Source organism: Mesoplodon densirostris, chromosome 17 (genome assembly GCF_025265405.1).
Source record: "Mesoplodon densirostris isolate mMesDen1 chromosome 17, mMesDen1 primary haplotype, whole genome shotgun sequence".
Lineage (NCBI taxonomy): Eukaryota > Metazoa > Chordata > Mammalia > Artiodactyla > Ziphiidae > Mesoplodon > Mesoplodon densirostris.
The window spans coordinates 26,069,268-26,089,463 of NC_082677.1; the positions used below are offsets into that span (position 1 = coordinate 26,069,268).

The 20,196-nt window shown below is 41.8% G+C and overlaps 1 protein-coding gene across 1 annotated transcript; it reads left to right on the plus strand.

Annotated features, from left to right (window-relative positions):
- Positions 1-319: 319 nt before the first annotated feature.
- On the plus strand, positions 320-16,259 carry OLFM4 (olfactomedin 4). Its single transcript, XM_060080215.1, has 4 exons — positions 320-463; positions 6,541-6,753; positions 8,587-8,746; positions 15,457-16,259. Exons 2-4 carry the CDS (start codon positions 6,613-6,615, stop codon positions 16,257-16,259), a joined length of 1,104 nt encoding a protein of 367 aa, XP_059936198.1. The 5' UTR covers positions 320-463; positions 6,541-6,612.
- Positions 16,260-20,196: the final 3,937 nt, after the last annotated feature.

Here is a 20,196-nt window from a genome sequence, read left to right on the forward strand (position 1 = left end):
CAGGGAAGTCCTCTCATCACTTCTTTATTTCTTTTTCCTTACATGGGGACAGTAGTAGTTTCCTTAAAGACTCTTCCAGAAAGGAGAATGATATGGTTTGCTTAACAGGTGGAGAGGTGACTGAACACTGAGCTACACTTGGGAGACATGGCAGCAGCTTTGGGGTGTTTCTATGATTCTATTCATTTATGTATTGAACTCCACTCGCTTGCCTCTGAGCACTCTTTTGACAAGCCAGTTTCTGTCACTCCCCTTGCCAAAGGCTCATTTTCTGGCTTATTACTGATGTTGAACTTATTTTTATTTACAGTCATTTTCCAATTTCACCGGCTCCACGGATGACCATGGGACCTGCCAGTGCTCTGTTATCCTTCCAGACACCACCTTTCCTGTGGAGAGAGTAGAACGCTTGGAAATCATAGCTCAAACTATTACTGAGAAGTTCGAGAAAGAGCTTTCTAAAGTAAGTATGTTATTCTTTTTTCCTCTTCCAACAATATCTTGTTAAGAACAAACAAAGTACTTTTTATTCAGGACTTTATAAGCAGCCTTTCTTCACTGTATCAAAGAGCACATTTGCATCTAATGGAAGCTTTAGCATTTATTTCACAGTAACCTATGGAGTTCTTTATAGCAGGAAGAGTGAGAACACAGGAAGAAGATGGGATGGAGATGAATCACGCCACAGGATAAACTCGCTTCAATATCATGGTGTGTGTGCAGCTGGAAAGAAGCCTGAGCTCTCCCTGTAAATTTCAACTCTGAAATCTGTATTTGGTTTTGTGGTTTCTTCCTTTTGGTCTTCTTCTTGGTCATTCCTCCAGCTTTGCCTTCTTTTCTTTCCTCTCCTCTGTCCTCTTTATGTTCTATCTTCCTGCCCTGGCATTTTTTTTCAGCCTATTCTATTCCATTCCTCCTTTCCTTCATTTCTATTTCTCCTCTTGCCTCAGTCCTTTCTTTCCCTTTTCCTTCTTATTTTGTTTTTGTTTTTTACTTTTTTTGGTCTTCCCTTGCTTTTGGTCTTTCCCCTTCCTTCTCCTCCTCCCCTCCCACAAATCTCCCTCTCATCTTCCTTCCTTACTCCCTCTTTTCCTCTCTCTTCCTCCTATTTTCTCTTCTCAATTCACTCTCTTTCTTCTCTCCCTCTCTCTCTTTCTTGGGGTTAGCCTCTATTGTCTCAGCAGGGACATTACATCAGATGCATCCAGCATTAGCCCCAAACTGAAGGCTTCCCTGGGAATTTGAAGTGAGACTAGTAGGTGGCTCAGCCTTGATAAAAACCTCCACTGGACCCCCTGATTACTGCTTTCTCCAGCCAGAGGAAGTCATCTCACGGGGTTAGCCCTTCTCTGAGCTGGCTGGAGCAATGAACTTGGCATTCCAGTTTTGACCCCTTTAACCTTTTCAGCCAAGTTAAAAATCAACCAAAAGAGCTTCCATCTTCTGTACAGGTGAAGTCCAAGCTAGGCTATCATCACATTATGCATTATTTAATACCATTCCATTAATTTACAAGGAGCTCTGGCTTCCCTGCAAGATTCAAAATAAGTTTTCCCAAGAAATTTCAGCTCAGCTACCTCAACATCGAGCCTAGCTCTCTTTTAAGACAAAAGTTCTGATGAGGCTAAACCCCTGCTTTCAACCTGAATTGGTAGATAAATATTCTAAGTTTAAATGAGTGTCCAGGAAAATGTGTTTGATGACTCCAGGAACCTAGCTTCTTAAGAAATAAAATGTCCTTGAATTAATCAGCAGAAAAGGCACAGAACTAAATTATAAATTCCAGTCATTAATATTCATAGTCTTATTCCAGTATAATCAAGTACAGATAAGAAGTTATGCATAAAAACATAACAAGTGGAGGAAAATCCTACGTAAAGATCTTTTCAGTTAGAGTCACTTGCTTTGAAATAGTGGAAGCTACTGATTTGCATGTCTTCTTGTCTGGCAGGGATGTGAAAGGCAGTTTGAAACCCCAGGCTGCTCCAGGGAGAGGTTTGTGAGTCTGGGACATTTAATTCCAATCCTGTAAGAGGGGCAGGTGGTATCTGCCTTGCTAATAATTGTCAGGGAAGAAGTATGGAGTAGGTGGAAAAACTTTCAGTTCTGAAAGTGTCAGTAGCTGGTTCTAAAAATAATTCATGATTGAGGCCTAAGAAAGGAATTGACCTGCCCACTGAGATTTGCATAATGGATTCGGGGTGTGACAGGTGAGGGTAACAACAATAACAGTAATAGCTTCCCTTTGTGCTTTTCTAAACGCGCTTCCGGTTCTACTCTCAAGCAACCCTTTAAGGCACATAAACCAGTGTTCTTTTCCCCATTGTAGGGATGGAAAAACTGAGCTTCATAAGGGTAAAGAGACATAAATGTAAAGGTCTTTTGACTGGTTAAGCCAGGTCAGGAATCTGGGTCTTCAGAATCATTCTCTTTCAATCATTATCTTTCCTCTCTGCCATGCGGTTATCATCCTCTAAGAAGAGATGCACCAGGTCAGTAATGCCTTCCATCCAAAATTATCTCTTCAGCTGAGGGCTTTTGAGTTTCCAGATGAATTATTATAGCTGCCCCTAGGTTGCCTTGGAAATCACCATTTATCTGGAGACCTGGGGGAACGCCTGTTTGGGCAGGCCAGTAGAAAAGGATTTGGACTGTCTTACATTGATTCATTATGTGTCAGGACACAGAGAGGACAGGGACAGCCTCTGCATAAGATGCTGAAAACATTTTATACTTTTCTGTTGTTATGAGATGTCCCTGTGTGACTGTACTTAGAAAGGAGACAACACAGAAGGCGGCTCAGATTTTTTTTTTCTCTAGAGGGTTATGGTCTTTGGGGCAAATTATTTAGTATGACACGTTTGCTAATAGTTCCTCATGCATGAGAGGGTTGAGGCAGCCTGGGAGATATTTAGGCAACCCATAAACAAACAACATCTATTGAGCGACTTTTTGTGCAGTGAAATATAATAAATTAAAGGGTCAGATTGAAAAAAAGCTGAAATCACTGTCTAATAATTGCTGTAATTTATAGGGCATCCATTACACCAGGCACTTAATATACATTATCTCTAGAGTTTACAATCATCTTGTGAGCTTGATACCATTACCCCCGGTTTATAGGAGGAAATGAAGGCTTAGAGAAATTAAGTGATTTGTCCACGAAGTACTGAAGCCAGATTTGAGCTTAGGTGGATCTAGCTGCAAAGTGCTTCATATGTCTTGATGGCCAATTCAAGCTCAATTAATCTTGTTAAAAAAATATATTAAAATGAGAGTATGTGGCAAAGTACCTTTATTTATTTCAATTAATCTAGCTATGGTGACAATCACAGGTTTTGAGGAACTGGCAGAAACACAAGCCAACTAATTCTTTAGCTTAATAGCCAGCTGGGCTGCATCCTCAACTATTAAAAGACCACATTGACTGTATACAGCAACAACCCCCCAAAGAGACTTTGATGCTTAGAACCCATCAATGACATTATACATGCATAACAAACAGAAGAATGGGAGCTCTGAATGAAGGGCTGAGGGTTTGAGGGCAAGTGTAGATGAGTTGTCTAAAGCTCAAACTTGTAGTGATGGGGGGCTTTACATTAAAAATGTTGACACAGGGAAGTGTCCCTGTAGGGCTGGATGCATATTCTTGCTACACATCCGCAGGTAAACTGGGCGCCTCTGCTGAGGCTGCACCTCCCAGGGAGAGTTGGGATGTTTCCAGAATTGTCCATTCCATCTCAATACTAGAGATCCATACACGTGAAGACTTTAGACTCACAATCTATTTAAATTAGTAACATTCACACCACGACGTCTTTCTGGCCCATTCTCAAATTCTCTTCTGCCTTCTGTAACTCCATGGACGATTCCAATTTTCCTGAACATCCCGGAGCTATTCTTGACATTCCAGTCAAGTCCAGTTCTTGAAGGAACCTCAAGATTTTCCCCAAACAGATCTGTAGAGACCCTTTACTTTGGGGCAGAACCAGAGGAGGCTCACCATACATTCTCTGAGGTTTGCAGTGAGAATCTGGGAGAGCCACATTTTTTTTTTTTTTTTGCGGTATGCGGGCCTCTCACTGTTGTGGCCTCCCCCGATGCGGAGCACAGGCTCCGGACGCGCAGGCTCCGGACGCGCAGGCTCAGCGGCCATGGCCCACGGGCCCAGCCGCTCCGCGGCATATGGGATCCTCCCAGACCGGGGCACGAACCCGTATCCCCTGCATCGGCAGGCGGACTCTCAACCACTTGCGCCACCAGGGAGGCCCAGAGCCACATTTTATTTAGCAGAAATGACAGTCGAACCACTCATTTTTTATAGAACAACAGCTGTGATATGCCACCAAAATGTTCCAGGAAAGCTGAGGGTGTTTCATTTGTTCCAAGAACTGGCAAGGCCAAATGCCAAGAATATTCATTTCACAAACTTCCATTTCTGCCATGGGTTGGCACTTCATTATTATTATTATTATTTTTCTCACAGCCAATGTTTTATGCCTGATTTTTGGAGAAATTGAAACCTGGCTACCTTATATATGTGTTTGTACTTTTGAGTGGGACTTGCTAGGTATATATATATATATATATATATATATATATATATATATATATATATATATATATATATATTTTTTTTTAACCTCCTTATCCACCAAAATGTCACCAGCCTTATAAGCCTCATCTGTTGACAATGAGAATCAGTTGCCGAAGGAGATACACGAGCAGTGCCAAGGGCTGCGTTTTCAACTTTCATTAAAATCCTCTTTGCCTGAAACCCTAGCCCTTTAAATTCGTGGCCTATGTGTCTAATTTGCACAGTGGGGTTAAGTGGAAGGGCTAAAAGGACAGAAGTTAGGGCTGCTTTTGGTATTAGAAAGATTAGAGGCTGACATCTGGCTCTGAATTCATCCAGGCCCTGTGGATCAGCTTCTTGACATTAGTGAAGTTTGGGGGAAAAGTATTACTTCTCTTCAAATTTTTAAAAAGAATATAAAACCAGCAACTTTTAATGAGCAGGTCCTTAAAAAAGCCATGGCATTTCTTTTAGAGATCAGATACAGAAAGAACAACCAACTGTGTTTATTGAAATATCCATTTGGAGATTCCAATTATACATTAACCACCATGGGAATTTTTGGAAGTATTTTAACTTAATGATCAGACATTCAAAAATATGCAACAAATGTGTAATTTAAAGGTCTGATTGCAATAATCAGTTCTTGGAATAAACTTGGAATAAATATGTGGGTGCACTTAATGAAATGTGCACTTTACAGTTGCACATACCCTCACATATTGTGGAGTAAGTTGGATCTTTTATTTTAATTGAAGTATAGTTGATTTACAATGTTGTGTTAGTTTCAGGTGTACAGCAAAGTGATTCAGTTATACACATATATATCTATGTATTTTTTTAAGATTCTTTTCCCTTATAGGTTATTTCAAAATACTGAGTATAGTTCCCTGTGCTATACAGTATGTTCTTGTTAGTTACTAAATAGACATTTCACCAGAGAAGACATCAGATGGCCAAAAAGCACATGAAAAGATGCTCAACATTGCTAATTATTAGTGAAATGCAAATCAAAGCTACAATACCTCACACCGGTCAGAATGACCATCATTAAAAAGTCTACAAATACTAAATGCTAGAGAGGGTGTGGAGAAAAGGGAACCCTCTTGCACTGTTGGTGGGAATGTAAATTGGTACAGACACTATGGAGAACAGTATGTAGGTTTCTTTAAAAACTAAAAGTAAAGCTACCATATGATCCAGCAATCCCACACCTAGGCATATATCTGGAGAAAACCATAATTTGTAAGTTGAGTCTTTATGTCACTCTGTAGAAGGCAGAGGGGCTCAAAACTCATTGCATTTGGTGATCAACGAAGGAATTCTTCTCAGAGCATTTCTCCCTCTTCTAGAAAATACTTAGATTTAGCGCGTTGTTTCTAAATGGAGGGAAGAGGGTGGTGGTGGTGATTTTGCCCCTGGGGGATATTTAGCAATGTCTGGGGCATTCTTGGTTGTCACAGCTGGGGGGTGGGTAGGTGCTATTGGCATCTAGAGGCCAGGGATGCTGCTAAACATCCTATAATACACAAAAAAAGCCCCCCACAAGAAAGAACAATCTATTCCCAAATGTTAATAGTGCTGAGGTTGGGAAACCCTGATTTAGAGCATGTGTACTAAGCAGAGGAGGGCGGGCAAAAGACTGATTCAAACGAGTTTAGTTTGGGGTGCTAGTATCTTCAAACATTAAAATGGAGATTAAAATGTACTTGTGAATGATGACTCTGAAGCACAATTATTTTTAGTCTAGGCAAGTGCAAAATCCACCCTCTCCCCAACTGTAAGAATAAATTCTTTGTATTTGGATAGATTTTAAAAAATATTTAGGTAAATATATTTTTGATCCATTTTTTTACTTAAAAAAGATTGAAGGCAATCAAATAGTCCCCGAGGACTTGGTTAGTGGAGGAAAGCTGTATGACATCACTCTGAAAACTGACTTGAGCTGTTTGATTCCCTTCTAGGTGAAGGAGTATGAGCAATTAATCAGCGTGTATGAAAAGAAACTCTCAAACCTAACCATCCGAATAGAGATCATGGAAAAAGATACCTTTCCTTACAATGAACTGGACTTTGAGCTGGTCAAGTTAGAAGTGAAGGAGATGGAGAAACTGATCAAAGAGCTGAAGGTCGGTTTTGTTGGAAGCTCAGTGATTCTTGACCAGCTGGAAGTGGAGGTAAGGAATGAAATCACTTCTTGTGCATTAATAATGTCTCTTCACTGAGCAAGTGCCAGGAAGAGGATCGGAGTCCCTCTTCTGACGTCTAATGCTGTACTCTCTCATGACCGCCTGGCAAGGCCCATGTTCTGTTTTGGATGGCCGCCTGGCTTTGAACAGTAAATTACACACGTTGGGAACATGCTGATTGAGAAGTAGGTGTTGTCTAATGGTCAGAGTCCTGCCCCAGAACCAAATGGCCTTTCAGTGTCTCTAGAAAGGAGATGACATAAGTGTGAACAACTCCATGGCCAAGCTAGATCAAGGAGTCTTCTCTGTTCTGGATTTATCCTCATGGGACTAGAAGACCACAATTTTGGATTTGCTAGGTCTGTTTCTCCTTTTGAATGATCACACAGTCCTGATCCCTCTTGGAATGCTTCTCCACATACTCCGCAAGCCTTTTTACAGGAGTTTCTTGTGAGGATGTTTTTGTGAAGCCTTTTAAGCTCTGTGGATAAAGACTATCCCATTGATGTTATGCTTGGGTAATTTATTTATTTATTTTTTTTAACATCTTTATTGGAGTGTAATTCCTTTACAATGGTGTGTTACTTTCTGCCTTATAACAAAGTGAATCAGCTATACATATACATATATCCCCATATCTCCTCCCTCTTGTGTCTCCCTCCCACCCTCCCTATCCCACCCCTCTAGGTGGTCACAAAGCACCGAGCCGATCTCCCTGTGCTATACGTCTGCTTCCCACTAACTATCTAAATTACATTTGGTAGTGTATATATGTCCATGACACTCTCTCACTTCGTCCCAGCTTACCCTTCTCCCTCCCCGTGTCCTCAAGTCCATTCTCTATGGCTGTGTCTTTATTCCTGTCTGGCCCCTAGGTTCTTAAGAACCTTTTTTTTTTTTTTTTTTTTTTAAGATTCCATATATATGTGTTAGCATACAGTATTTGTTTTTCTCTTTCTGACTTACTTCACTCTGTATGACAGACTCTAGGTCCATCCACCTCACTACAAGTAACTCAATTTCATTTCTTTTTATGGCTGAGTAATATTCCATTGTATATATGTGCCACATCTTCTTTATCCATTCATCTGTCAATGGACATTAGGTAGCTTCCATGTCCTGGCTATTGTAAATAGAGCTGCAATGAACATTGTGGTACATGACTCTTTTTTGAGTTATTGTTTTCTCAGGGTATATCCCCAGTAGTGGGATTGCTGGGTTGTACGGTAGTTCTATTTTTAGCTTTTAAGGAACCTCCATACTGTTCTCCATAGTGGCTGTATCCATTTACATTCCCACCAACAGTGCAAGAGGGTTCCCTTTTCTCCACACCCTCTCCAGCATTTATTGTTTGTTGATTTTTTGCTTGGGTAATTTATATCAACGAGAATTTACTGGTGCAGTCATGACATGGGCAATCATTGAGAATTCCAGTTCTGTATTTTAGAATTTAGGTTTTCTCTGGCCCTCACCATTCATTAGAAACTTAATTATAGTACGACATGAGTAAACACGAGTTTATAGGGGAAGGTTATTAGAGATGAACTTTAATGGACACTTGTGGATACTTAGACGGAGCCTGTTCTCTGTTATTAAAGCTGTTAAAATCTTTGCCATTTTCTTCTTGTCACACACATCGGCCTGCAATCTGACAGGCATTCACGCTAAACCATGAAATGTATTCGTCCAAATGAAACCAGTCAGAAGAATCTCAAGTGTATTCTCTGGCAATATTTCCCTAAGTGACATATTCAGCCCTGGAATGTTTATGAAGGAAACTGCGCAATAATATGAAGTCACTCTGAATTTTGATTTCCTTAGATAAGGAATATGACTCTCTTGGTGGAGAAGCTTGAGACGCTAGACAAAAACAATGTCCTTGCCATTCGCCGACAAATCCAGGCTCTGAAGGAAAAACTCAAGGAATGTGAGGACTCTAAAGTCGAAAAACTTCCTCCCCTACCCCCTCTCCCTGCACCAGGTAAGGGGGTCCCATTTTTACCAGGCCCCGTTAGGAGCTAAGGGTTGGGTGGGGAAGGGCTCTGGGATTGTGGAGGTGAAGGAAGGATGGGACTTTTGCGGCTCTGAGTTTACTCTTCCCTGCTTTTAAATCTCACCTACCAGAGCTCTACATACTGTCATGTCCTGGGGCGCACAGAGGAAAAGCACAGACATGAGTTGATTTAAAACAAAATTAAACAAGTTACGCATAACCTCTTTGCATTTACTAACAGAAGAAATGTCTCTACAGTGATTGTCTGGTTATCAGGGGTGGGGTGAAAGCCTCTGCAATCTGTGTGGCTTCCCCTCCAGGCTGTCCTGTGGATTGTAAGGGCTGATTGGCTCATTTATGTGATGAGCTGGGTTACGCCTTGAATCCTCCATCTCTCTTTCCTTCCTTCCCTCCTTCCGTCCACCTCTTTATTTCTCCTTCCTGCTTTCCTTAAATGCACATGCTGTGGAGTGCATCCCAGGATTCCGTGAGGATTTAACGGATGGCTCCACATGTCCAGTACGTGAGGGTGTGTCCTGCTGTCCCTCCTGGACTGTGAGTTCTTTTTTTTTTTTTTTTCTTTTTCTTTTCTTTTTGCGGTATGCGGGCCTCTCACTGTTGTGGTCTCTCCCGTTGCGGAGCACAGGCTCCGGATGCGCAGGCCCAGCGGCCATGGCTCACGGGCCCAGCCGCTCCGCGGCATATGGGATCCTCCCAGACCGGGGCACGAACCCGTATCCCCTGCATCGGCAGGTGGACTCTTAACCACTGCGCCACCAGGGAGGCCCTGGACTGTGAGTTCTTGCAGGGCAAAAGTGGCGTGTCTCTCTCTAAGGAATCATCCTTGGAGGGGGTTAAGTGTAGCATAGAGGTGGGTGCCCATAAATACCTCCTTGAATGGGCCGGTGGAGTGTAGGGGTCATGGGCATGGCATTGTGATCCCAAAGGCCTGAACTTTCCAACTATGTAGCCACAGCAGAAAGGTTCTTAATCTCCTCCTTGGTAAAACGGGAGAACAGTAATACCTACCTTGCAGCGTTGCTGTGAGGATTCATAAAACAAGTTGGGAAACTCAGAGCTCTGTGATCGGCACTTATACACTGGCGATTGTATTTGTTGTTAATGAGGATAATTGAAGTGAACACCTGGCTGCAGACAAAAGCAGTGCTAGATCCGTGTGCGTTCCGGCACATCCCTCCAGGAGAACTAAAGCTGCAGGGTCCAGCCCTGGAGACAAGGTCATAGGGAAGCTGTCTTTGCACATCCTGAGCATCTCAGCCTGAATGGGGACAGTATCTGTTCATCAAATCATACAGCTCTTGTTATTTTCATTCATTCCTATTGTCACAACCTGCTTCCTTTTGGGCCGTGCGTTTCTGGATCCTTGTCAGTGTCGCTGGTTTCTTTAAGGCTTTAATTAAATATTGCCACAGTTATAAGACTCTTGGTGTTGTTCAGAGCCCTACCTTCCCTCCTCCTGCAGTTGGGAATCTGTCACAGTATGACATGCAGAGGAGGTTTGGGACAAAGGCCATGCTCTGTCCTCTGTAACAAACCTGGCTAAATGTGGTCTGGGATCAAAGGTGACAATGTTGTCATTGGAAATGAGACCTCATTCTGCGGGGCCATGGAGGGCTCCCTGAGGACAGGAGTCAAGCAGCGACCACTCCGGATACTACCTGAGCAAGTCTTTCTTTCCTTTCTCTATCCCTCCCGTCCTTTTTTCTTTCTCTCTCTTTTGAAACCTCAGCACATTGTCCTCATGAAATAGCTTTTTCTGCCACAGTTTTCTATGCGTCCCTTGGAATGAGGACATTTTAGAGCAGGAAAGAACATTCAGGGCTGTCATGTCTCAGAGGAGGGGACTTAGTGGTGAGGATGCTGCTTTTCCTGAGGCCACACAGGCAGCTGGTGACAGGGCTGAGGCCGAAGTGCAAGGCCCCTTGCTCCCTGTCATCTCAGGACCTCGAGGGTTAGGCGTCAGTAACTCAAGGCCGGTGGTGGGGGAGAAAGTACACGGCTTAGTATCTAAGGAAGAAAACAGTGAGTCTGTTTTCTTATTTTTGTTAGCTTTTTTTTTTTTCCTAGAACTTTCCCCCACATCCTCACACTTAGACTTTTGTGAACCAGCCCAGCCCAGCTGTGTTGTTTAAACAAATTGGATGCAGATTTCCTCTCACTTTCCCACAACCTTGGCTGTAGCTGGATCCCTGCCAAGCCACTTGGCCCTCCTCCAGCTCTGTTCCTATTATATTTATGATGTTTATATTAAACTGACTTTTTGTCCTGTTTTGAAATCAATTTCTTTCACTTGCTCTCTTTCTGTTTGGATTGGTTGATAATGCAGAATTGGAAAATCCCCAGGCACCACAAAGTTGTGAGCCTGTGGAGACTTTAATTAAAGTTACTCACTATTATGGGACTTTAAAATCTGGCCTGTCTGCTTTTTTTCACTGCAGAGTTGCGTGGAACAAAAAACACTCTATGCAAGTTTCAGCTATAAAGTAATTCTGTGCTCTCTTGGGCCCTCTGGGCAGCTGCAGTTCACTACCCCAGCGGTCAGCTTGATCTGAGAGCCAGTACATAGCATTAGGGTTCGATAAAACGTGCTTTATAGATGGCTTATGCTGCAAATGGCATCCTTTTCTGCTTCATTTCATAGAACTTTCTAATCTAAAATAACTGGCCTTGTGCTCATTAACTGTTTTTCCTGAAAACAACTGACTTCAGTTTCTCTCTGTTCTCCCCTTGAATCTAAAGGACTGCAGATAGGAAAAATGGGATGTGAATGTCCAGGGGTCACCACTGTTGTGCTCACAGATGCAAGGATCTGTGCTGGCACATAATAGGTGCACAGTAAATGGTCCACGAAAGATGTAGGGTGACCGGCCAAAATTCCATGCCTAGAGAGGAGCAGAGTGTTAGGTAACATATATCCATTTTGTCAATTTCATCTTAATCATTTTATGATTATAACCATTTTAATTGTATTATCGTCTTTGCTCAGACAAAGTTCACTTGCCCAGGTGAGAGAGGGCATTGATGGATCCAAGATTAAGTTTCCTCTGCTGGTATATAATTTTTAGCTTTAAAAAAAAGTGCTACTAGCCATGAGACTTTAAAAAAGCCAAGTTAGAGTATTTTAAAATCTCACCATGTGGCCTCCCAGGATATTTTCAGAATACCATGGCAATATCTAATAAATTGCATGACAAAGAAGAGATTGCCAACCAAGGCTATCGGGTGTAGAATGTTTCCTGCATTATGTTCAGTGGAGTGAATACCAGGCTCTTGGAAACTTTCAGTTATGTACCAGGGTAAAGAGTTAGTGTTTTATAAATAAGGGTAAGGTGAGTTTGGGGGATTTAATCAGTTTTTATTTCCACAAACATAATTTGGTGTCACTGGGTGGCTGGTCCTGTTCTGGGCACTCAGGTTATCAGGGTAGGTACAGAAACCTCCAGAAACCACTGTCTTGGAGGGGAAACAGTCCTGTAAACCTTCAGTTGAAACATGGATGTGATTGTAATGCTGACTGTTATCATTTATTGAGTCAAATGTATATGTCTTCTGTCTACTCTTCCTCACAATTCTGCAGAGTAGGTATTATTATTTTCCCTTTAACGTAGGAAACTGAGGCTCAGAAGGTTAGGTAACTTGCTCAAGGATATGCAGCTCATAAGTGCTGGAGTCAGGATTTGAATTGGAATCTGGCAATGTTTTCACTGTACCAGCATGCCCTCCACAGATTCTCTAATGGAGAGAGAGGTGCACCTGTGATTCCTAGAGTGACAAGAAAGTTGCAATAATTCACCAACCTGATTAACACCAAATTAGCTTGGCTTTTTTGCTTGTGGAGTAGCTGAAAGGGTACCTTCGTTCTCATTTCTGTGGTGTGTTCTCTTCCATCAGGAAATGCAAAAGGATTCGTTGGTTTTTCATAATTCTCAGGTCAGGGTTGGGCAGTGGGTTGTTGTTCCAGTGATAGGATAAAGTTGGCATAGAGAAAGAAAGGCATGGAGTATCTCTAAGACCTTGAAATGCAGGCTGGGAAGGGGTACAGATTAGAAAGGGCAGGGAGAAGCTCGGTGTAAAAGGGGTGGGCGGATGGGGTGCTTGATGCTTGATCTAGATGAGCAGTGGGCACTGGGCTGGTTGTCAGTTTCACTCATATTTCTAAGACGGTTTGTCGCCAGGAGTCGAGGAAACCCGCCATAGCCTTGTCAGCAGCTTGTCACTGCTGTAGCCACATCTGTAGCATGGACAAGAATACTTAGTTTTCTTCTTATTTCCACTTCCTTTGATGAGAGCCAGGGCTCTAAAAATGGTCTAAAGGAGACAGAGGATAAAGAGAGGATAACAAAAAGGACAGGAGATGTTTAGAGTTGCTGTGGGGTGAGGAAAAGAGATTTAAATGACATACAGTTTTAATATTTATACCAGGTACAATTTTAATCACCTGGTCAACTTGTGAAATGATGAGACATTAGTAATAGTAGTAGTAGTAGTGATTTTTAAGAGAAGTTTATTTTGGTTCCTTCATATCTAAGGATTTCCACATCTAGGACAGAATAGTTTATTTTCTTTAATCCCACGATAAAATGCTTGAATGTGTTATAGGCATCGTAAGTTTTCCTTAAATAATTTGTTGCTGTTGGTTTGGAATCTTTCCTTTCAAGGAGGGCAAGATTCAATTAAGCAAATAATGCCTAAGTCTTCTAACCTGCAAGGAAAAAGTGACTTTCTTTTATTTCCTCAGAGTGAAATGTAGTTGAATAAATAAGTTCTCGGGAAGGTATTTTAACTAGAAAATCCAGTTTGTAACATATGGAAACTCAAACAGTTTTTGTTATCATTAAGCTGAACACACCGCTAACTTTATTTTAATAATTCATGCATTGTTTCATAAACAAAAGCAAACAAGCATTCATCTGAGAGATCACTTTTAGAAGAGGAAATAATAATTTATAATTTTATTTATTATTTCTTTAGTGGAGAGCAGTCTCTTGGCTGAACACACGTTGCTTTTTTATTTATGAAATGGCGCATGCATTATTAAAATAAACCCGTGACTGTGTTCTGCTTAATGATATGCAAAATTATTTGAGGTTGGGTACAGAGTGGTTTCATTTCTCTACCTGTTATATGGCTGGCTGGCTTTCCCACCAACTGCGGATTTATGAGAGCATTTAAGGAGCACATATTTAATTCCAGGACCAAAAAGCCCCAACAGATTGGAAAAATAAAAGCAGGATTTCTAGTAATGGTTTCATCTCTGAACAGTCCTTGAATGAGGAGGGGAGAAAGGGGAGGCATTTAGCAAGGAAAGGAATGGGTCTTTCCATATGTGTCAGAGACAGGGACTCAGAGGCAAATGCTTTGCACCCCCTTGCTTCCCCACTAAGTTAATCTTGGGCAATTCTTTGGAGCTCTGCTTCTGGCCCAAGCCCACCTCACACACTCTCCATGGCTCCCTGATTCCCTCCAAGCATTTAAAAGATGAGGGAAAATGATCTCAAATGTATCTGAAGTTGACTTTTCTCTGTAATTCCAATAAAATTTATGACCAGTTTTTTAAGGGTATTTGTTAAGATTCCAGAAAATGTGTGTTTAAATCTTTAGATGGCTATTGTAAAAATACTGGAGGAATCTTATTTTATTTTTTATAGCTCATAAACGGTCTGGGTTGGCAGGCATTTCAGAGGGAGGGCTCTGCAAAGGGCCAAATTGCCCAGACTGAGTTATGCACCCAAGTGTTACAGGGAATGTAGATTCAAGGACCGGTGAGTCTGGTCCCACTTGATTGTACACATTGTGACAATGACAGCAACAGAATGGGAATGACGAAGTGCTTGCCTGTCATTCTGTGGCACAGTAGACTATGGCTTATGAACAACAAGGCCCACCTTGTAACTGTGCAGTGAGATGGGTCACCAAGTGATCTATGTGATCGGCTATGCTTTGGGCACAGAGCAGGCAATGTTGCCCTATAATAACTTCCATGGCTTCTCAAGGCTGAAATCCCAGCATTAGAGGACCATTAGAGGACCTCTTAGAGGTCCATTAGGGGACCATCTTTCTGTATCTTTTAAAATGCCATAGTACAAACTTCCTCTTTTGAGAGTAGCTTGGGGCATCATTGGTACCTGGTGTGGATATGCCCTTAGGGTCCCAGGGAAGGGTAGAGGGTGAAGGGAAGAAAGACTTGCCTAGGACAGACTTCTCCTTTATCCCAATTCTCCCTGACCCTGGTGAATAGCAACTTCTGGCTTTGTGAAAATAGGGTAGCATTCTCATGTGATCTTCCTTTCTTGATTTCTCTATAAGAAAAAGGAAATAATATTGGCAAAACGCTTTCTCATAGAAGAAAATATATTAAATTCACCAAGTCCTCCTTTCAACTTTCTGGGCCCTCAACGCTTTTTAATATGGCTCTTGGGAGTTTCATTATCCCCATTTTCCAGATTGAAAGCTCATTCATGTAAATAGAAGGTAGTGCTCTCTAGAACTGACAGCGGGTTTGCATTGAGACAGAAACCAAGAGTAGGTTTTGCCTCTTCTCCATCAGGACCACGGTTGTCATTGAACGTTGACAAGAAAAATGTTTATGGATTCCTTTGGTTCTTAGGATATTAAACTGTTTGTATCTTGTCATTCCTTTTCTCTAAGAATGCCCTTTTATTTGCTTGTTCCTCTAGGGACCTGTGCTCACGGCGGTGTGGTGAACATCAGCAAGCCGTTTGTAGTTCAGCTCAACTGGAGAGGGTCTGGCTATAAGTACGGCGCCTGGGGTCTGGATTACTCTCCTCAGCAACCAGGCAAAGGGCTGTACTGGGTGGCACCTTTGGATACTGATGGGAGACTTTTGCAGTATTACAGACTCTACAATACACTGGATGATCTGCTGTTGTACACATATATCCGAGAGAACAGGATAAGGTATGGCCAAGGTGGTGGTGCAGTGGTTTACAATAGTAACATGTATGTCAACTGGTACAGCACCCGGAACATTGCCAAAGTTAACCTGATCACCGCCACAGTTGATTTGACTCGAACTCTCCCTGATGCTGCCTATGATAACCGCTTTTCTTATGCTAATGTTGGTTGGCAAGATATTGACTTGGCTGTGGATGAGAATGGATTGTGGGTGACTTATGCAACTGAAGCCAGCACTGGTAACATGGTGATTAGCAAACTCAACGACACCACACTTGAGGTGCTAAACACTTGGCATACCAAGCAGTATAAACCATCTGTTACTAACACATTCATGGTGTGTGGGGTTCTGTATGCCACCCGTACTCTGAACACCAGAACAGAAGAGATTTTCTACTACTATGACACAAACACAGGGAAAGAGGGTAAACTTAACATTGTAATGCAGAAGATGAAGGAAAACCTGCAGAGTATTAACTATCATCCTTCTGAGCAGAAACTTTTTGTCTATAATGATGGTTACCTTCTGAATTATGATCTTGTCTTCCAACAAATACCCCAGTAAACTTTTATGTGTTAGGGTGGAGAGAAATAAAATTTTTGTTGACAAAAAATGGTCTTCTCCATTTATTTAGGTATCTGTGGGGGAGTGAGGGATGAGGAGGCAGGGTGGGGCTCAGGATTCAAAAGTGTATCTGGGGCTTCCCTGGTGGCGCAGTGGTTGAGAGTCCGCCCGCCGATGCAGGGGACACGGGTTCATGCCCCGGTCCGGGAAGATCCCACATGCCGCGGAGCGGCTGGGCCCGTGAGCCATGGCTGCTGAGCCTGCGCTTCCGGAGCCTGTGCTCCGCAACCGGAGAGGCCACAACAGTGAGAGGCCCACATACAGGAAAAAAAAAAAAGTGTATCTGCTTAGTTGTAATGTTTGGGAGCAGAGTTCTACCACACTAGAGACTTAGGACATTGCCCTGATTGGATGAGTTTTCTTGGAAGCCACCTGCTTCCTAGGATGCATTTCTCAACTGAAATAAGGTCATTTCAGAGTAGGTGGGTTGTCAGAGGTCTCGGGGCATCATGGTTCCAAGGAAGCCTTCGGTGAGGTGACATCTGGAAATTAAGGAACTTAAAGAGAACTCTGTATGGCTTTGGGGATTCTTTGTACAAAAGAGAGGGCTCAAGGACCAGTTCCCCTCCATATAGCTTGGTTAATTCTTCCACACCTGAAAGAAATCTGGGGCTTAATTAGGCAGATTAATATCTGAAGCTCCTTGGGGGTCCAAATCTCCAACTTTGTTTTTCTTACTAGCATGTGGAACGATGTTTTGTATGTATCAGATAAGTAAATTCAGTGTGCTTGTATTCTATCTGTGGAATGCTCTGAGTTTTCTGGAGAAAAGTCCTTTTAGGCATTAAATTATCTAATCAGTCCCAGATGGATCTGCAGAGGAGGCACTTGGGTTTTTCTTTTCTCTTTTGACCTTCATAAGAGTCAGTAGAAGACTCTTACCTCATAACTTCATCCAAAGGCAGCTCAGAAGATTAGAAGCAGACTTACCAATCAATTCCTCTCACACCTCCCCCAAACTCCTACTTAAAAAAAAAAAAATTAACCAGTTTTTATTGGAACAGATATAAGATAAACAAAACTAATTTTCTTTTGTTTCATCATGAACTTTTACTTTCACGACTCTAAGACCATAAGAAAAGCAAACGGCCATGATAAAATGATAGCCTATCTGGTTCTGTAATAAAGCCCTTAGAGCATACGTTAGACTTGTATTAAGTCATATCAATGGCTTCATGCAATTTTTATCTTTAAGCCTGAAACTTGTAAGAAAATAAAATTTTAATTTTTTTTCGAGGAAGAAATGTGAAAAAAATTGAAAGTATGTAGTAAATCAGTGCAATTTGAAAACCTTGCAGGTGTGTGTGCTTCTGTGCTTTTGAATGGCTTTATCATCCGGTCTTAGTCTATTTTCTTATGATGTTCAGAAGTCTTCGTTGATAGGACTGGCTCCTTAAATGCTGTATTCTTCCCCTTTTAATAAATGATTAAAATGTGGTTTGAAAAAGTGTTGTCTCTTGTGTTTTATTATTTTTTATTATAAAAATATTTTATTTTACTATAAAAAAACCCTCTTACCAGTCCACACTTTGCTGTGAGGTTCAGAGAATGGCTACCTCCCAAACGCCAGGACACCTAAGAGCAGAGAAGAACATCAATACCTTTTAAGACTCCAAAGTCAGGGATGGCTCTTTAGTTTTCATTTCCCTTTAAAATCCATTCTCTCTAGCAGCTTTTGTTGTATAAGCCTGCACTCTTTTCTTTTGGGATGTGATCTTATGTACTTATTAATTTGCCTGACTGATCTGATTATTTCCAATGTTAGACTTTATTTGTGTGGCTTATGTTCCTTTTCCAACTGAGCTATCAACATGGGTCTGAAGCTTCCAGATCTTCCCCAAACAGGAGGTCTTGGATAGAAAGCAAAGAGACTAACTGGCCACACTGGGGAAAGAATACCTTTCCCCAAAAGAATGTGTCGGGGCACAAGTGACCTAGAGCTGAAAGGAGAGGTAAGATAGTGGAGTGAGTTTTAGTGAAAGGCTTATTTTTAATCCATGCCAAGCTTTTTGAGTATTTTTAGCACGATTTTTTTTCTACCTTTCAGAGCTGAGCATAGAGACAGGTATGGCCTTCAAAATGCAACAAGATATGAAGATAAAGACAAGTATATCATGTGAGATAGAAGTTAAAAACAGTGATGTTATATTTAATCTGGCTCTAGGCAATTTTCCAGATGAATGTTTCTACCAAGTACACAGTATGACCTCTGAAGATTCAGGAAAGGAGACAGGAAGCCAAGATAACTCTAGCAATCAGCTCCTTATTTAAACTTCTACAGAAGCGTTTGCATGAATATTCCCCTCAAAACCTTCTTGCCACTGGACCTGGTGTATCAGCCTGCAGTGGCTGCCTGTAGGAAATCTCCCTGCTGGGAAGGTTGAACAACCAAGGGGTTCTGGTCCGAGGGTTTACTGCAATGTAGCTACACAATGGAAATTTTAGCTCAAGGTTCATCAGCTAGCACCCTTTTGGGAAAAAAATGTGTATATATATTTAAATCAGCTTTATTGAAATGCAATTTACATGCAGTAAAATCTACCAATTTAAGTGTATGATTAAATGAATTTTGACAAATGTATACAGTTGTGTAACAGCTAGGATAATTACCATATAAAACATTTCCATCATCCCCCCAAATTTCTCTTGTGCCTTTTGTGGTCCACTCCTCCCCTCAGCTCCTAGCCCTTGGCAACCACTGATTTGTTTGCTATCTCTGTGGAATCACACCACAGGAAGATTTTTGAGTTTGGTTTCTTCCGGTTTCCTCTTGAAAAAGAGAACTAGTGGGCTCAAATTACCGCAGAGGGTAACTGGACATTATCAGTGGCTCTCAGGGTTCCCTACATATTATTATTTGGGGGGAGGTTAGATAGGGGATTATGGGGAGCTATGGTGAGCTCCTGCTTTTACAAGTGTTCCCTAGTGAGCTGAAATTGCCATGGGGAGTGGTCAGTCAAACCCATCTGGCATCACTCCCCAAATTGGGAAGTTCCCTTGCTACCAGCTTTATTCAATGTTTGTTCTCTAATCTCGACCCCTGTGCCATAAGCATCTCGACCCAGGTGGGTCCTGAAACAGAAGAACGATACATAGTGGGTAAGAGGACAGGATATGGAGTCAAGTAAAACTGGATTTGACTCTTGGTTCTGGTGCTCACTAGTGGTATGGTTTTGGGCAAGTTCCTTAATTTTTCTGACACTCAATGTCTTTTTCTGTATAACGGGATAAAACCACCTACCTCAGAGTCCTCTTGGGTGAATTAAATGATACCAAGTATATGAAGTACGCAGTTCAGTGTTTGGCTCATGCTCTGCCCTCAAAAGAGAGTTATTATCCCTGTTTCTCATATTGAATTTTAGGTTCAAAGTGGTCAATGAGTTGACAAGATATAAAGCTTATTGGGATCAGAATTTATATCCTCTCCCCTATCAGACTTGTGGCAAGTAGTAACTCTTAAAGCAGGTGCCATTTTGGCTTAGAAGAGTTCCATCCATTGGGACATCCTCTCTTTGTCCTCAGCGCCAAGATTGATCCTCAGAGTTGATGTTTTCTATCTTTTGACTCCAAGAGACACACTGACATGAGCAACAGAAACTGAGGCTGCTTCCCTTTGCTTTTGAGCCACTGAAAACCTAAATGAAGGCTGGCTTTCATCAAGCCCTGGATGGGACCAAAACAGATGTACATGTTCTCCTACTGGCTTTGCTGGAGTCAACAAGCACATCCGTCCTCTCAGAACATGCATAGGTATTTATTTTGTGCTTCACTCTTAATAAAATACATTTATCTTTTGGGGATTTGTGGTCATTGCCAGCCTCAAGAATGTGTTTTCCTCTCTTCTTGATTTGTGAACCAATGAAAGGGCGATGGCAAT

Coding starts and splice junctions, on each gene's coding strand:
- OLFM4 (XM_060080215.1), top strand. CDS start 6,613: ATGGAAAAAGATACCTTTCCTTACAATGAACTGGACTTTGAGCTGGTC. Junction 6,754..8,586: donor TTGACCAGCTGGAAGTGGAG/GTAAGGAATGAA, acceptor TGATTTCCTTAG/ATAAGGAATATGACTCTCTT. Junction 8,747..15,456: donor ACCCCCTCTCCCTGCACCAG/GTAAGGGGGTCC, acceptor TTGTTCCTCTAG/GGACCTGTGCTCACGGCGGT.